The sequence below is a fragment of the Protomyctophum parallelum genome, assembly GCF_964188405.1.
Source record: "Protomyctophum parallelum genome assembly, chromosome: 16".
Taxonomy (NCBI): domain Eukaryota; kingdom Metazoa; phylum Chordata; class Actinopteri; order Myctophiformes; family Myctophidae; genus Protomyctophum; species Protomyctophum parallelum.
The window spans coordinates 41,631,884-41,634,383 of NC_139711.1; the positions used below are offsets into that span (position 1 = coordinate 41,631,884).

The window sequence follows — 2,500 nt, forward strand, 5'->3', positions numbered from 1 at the left end:
GTAGGAATTCAGGTGATAAATGATCTATACCAGCATGGTACCTTGAAGTCTTTTGGACAACTACAGGATCAATATGGGTTATCCCGGATACATTTCTTTAGGTATTTACAAATTCGAAGTTATCTAAATTCTATACCCCAGTATAAAGAAGGACATGGACCAGAGCAGATTGAGAGACTTGTTCACCAGGTCTGCCAGCTGAAGAAAAAAAAAACAAGTTATATATATCAAAAATTGATTTCCATAAAGAACGTTAATACCAACATCAGCAGGCAGTCGTGGGAACGAGACTTACAAATTACAATTAATGACCTTCAATGGAAAAAAATTATGTTAAATAGTAAAAAGATATGTTGCAACTACAAGCCTCAAGAAATCCAATTCAAGATTATACATAAACTACAAACTACTCCATATCAAAGGAGCAAATATGATAAAGACTGCTCTGGTACATGTCTGAAATGTAAAGAAAACGTGGGCACGTATGTACACCTAATGTGGCACTGTCCAGTAATCCAAAAATTTTGGGAGGAAGTGAAGAACGAAATTTCTACTATAATAGGGCTAAGGATCGAACTGGATCCCCTACAATGTATCTTGGGCTTACACCCAACGACTCCTGAATTTAACAGATTTAAGAGAATCCTGAATATACTATGGTACTGTGCTAGGTTGTCAATACTACGTATGTTGGATTGGGGATGTTGTTCCATCTGTATCGAGTTGGCTCCATAATGTTCTACAGCTGCTCCCACTAGAACGGCTCACACATGTTCTCCAAGGAGACATGGATGGATTCTTCTTGGTTTGGGGACCAGTTGTGGAATACATGGGAGTAGAATACGCAGAAATATTATCAAGAGGTTTGGCAAATTAAGGAACTATTCATGTTAAGAACAAAGGCTTTATGATTTCTAAAACTACATGAATGATTATGTAAGTAGTAAGAAGAAGATGATGTATGGACGTATGTATGTATAATGTATGTATGTAGGTATGTCGGTTAGTCTGTATGTATATGTGGGTCATGTGTCGGTTTGTATAAAAAGGAAAAATAAAATTATTGAAAGAAAGAAACACGTCTTCCAGTGACATTTCTTTTTTTTTAATCGTGTTTGAAAGAAAACATCTGCCTAACGATTTTTTTTGTTTTTTGTTATTTATATATTTCTACATATACTAGAACTATAGTCGCAGTTGGCCACCGGCCTACTTGGGACGGGTTTCGGTACTGCCCACAGCCCTCCACATGAGACACAGACTGAGTAAATTAGTTTTCTTTTTGCAATTTTACCACAATCATTAGTGAGGACCAATTATATGAAGATAGGTTGAAAAGTGGTGAAGCCATCCTTTAACCCTTGGACTACCAGTCCCAATTTTTTTGTTTGGGTAACAAATTGGCATATTTTTAATTCATCGTTTTAACATACAAGAAAGATCTGGTGGATTGAAGAGATGTTTTCTTTTTTTTCATTCATTGCAAATGTATTCTCTCGAATCGCCACCAGATGGCGGGAAAGCACCATTATGCTGATTTTGGCTAAAATAGACGGATCTTCCTAAGTCACTTCCGGTTCAACGATCAACAACATCCTGTAGTATTTTGACCCTAGTCAATAGCTTGGCTGGTCCGGATTGCTAAGCTAATGCTATATTTTTCATAACTAAGTCAAATTAACCTCAAATCAACCCCAAAAGATCGCAAAATATCACATTTTTTACAGCGACGCACATAGAGACGGCGCGCGTGCACGATAGCGCACGATCACGCAGATTTCGGCCGTTTTTTGATAAATTACATCCAACATTAGTGATATTAGCGAAAAAATATTAATTTTTGCTCTTTTGACCCCGCGATAACTGATTAATTAATTCCGTTTTTTCCGTGAATTGTAGGCCAAGGGTTAACCTCAGTTTTACCTCTCGACTCAACCACTCTCCTCTCCTCTCATCCCCTCTCCTCTCCTCTCCTCTCCTCTCCTCTCCTCTCCTCTCCTCTCCTCTCCATCCTCCTCCCCTCCCCTCCCCTCCCCTCCTCACCAGTTCCACGTGCGTGAGCTGCTGTGCCAGCGTGTAGGGATCGTTGCAGATGGACAGCATGTCCTTCTGGATGGGGGGAGACTTGGTCTTGAAGGCTGCCAGCTTGTCAGAGATGGAGGAGACCTTGACCACGCTCTCCTCGCCCTGTTGGCTCACCCGAGCCAGCTTCTGACCCAACGTCTGCAGCAGCTGATTCAGGCTCTTCCAGTACGCCTGGAGGAGAGGAGAGGAGAGGAGCGGAGCGTTATGGACAGGGGTGCACACTATTATTTTGGGCTAGTACTCAAAGGAGCACCTGCCCATGTAGTTTGGTGCGCACAGCGGGGGGGGGGGGGGGGGGGGGGGGGGTACAGACATTCGTATCCTGCCACAACAACGTTATGCTGCTTTCACACGGGCAGATGCAACTGCTGCAAAGCTACACTAGTACACCTAGAGTACACCTAGTCACAAACAG

At 42.0% G+C, this 2,500-nt stretch overlaps 1 protein-coding gene across 3 annotated transcripts in view; it reads right to left on the reverse strand.

Annotated features, from left to right (window-relative positions):
• The window catches only part of LOC310873619 (ras-GEF domain-containing family member 1C-like), a gene marked incomplete at its 3' end in the record, with an annotated part of 65,988 nt that overhangs the window by 12,242 nt on the left and 51,246 nt on the right, over positions 1-2,500 (reverse strand). For all 3 annotated transcript variants that reach the window (XM_083786152.1, XM_083786151.1, XM_083786153.1), the window contains exon 5: positions 2,044-2,256. In XM_083786152.1, the coding sequence (XP_083642278.1) occupies positions 2,044-2,256 (213 nt within the window). The remainder of the gene's footprint in view (positions 1-2,043; positions 2,257-2,500) is intronic.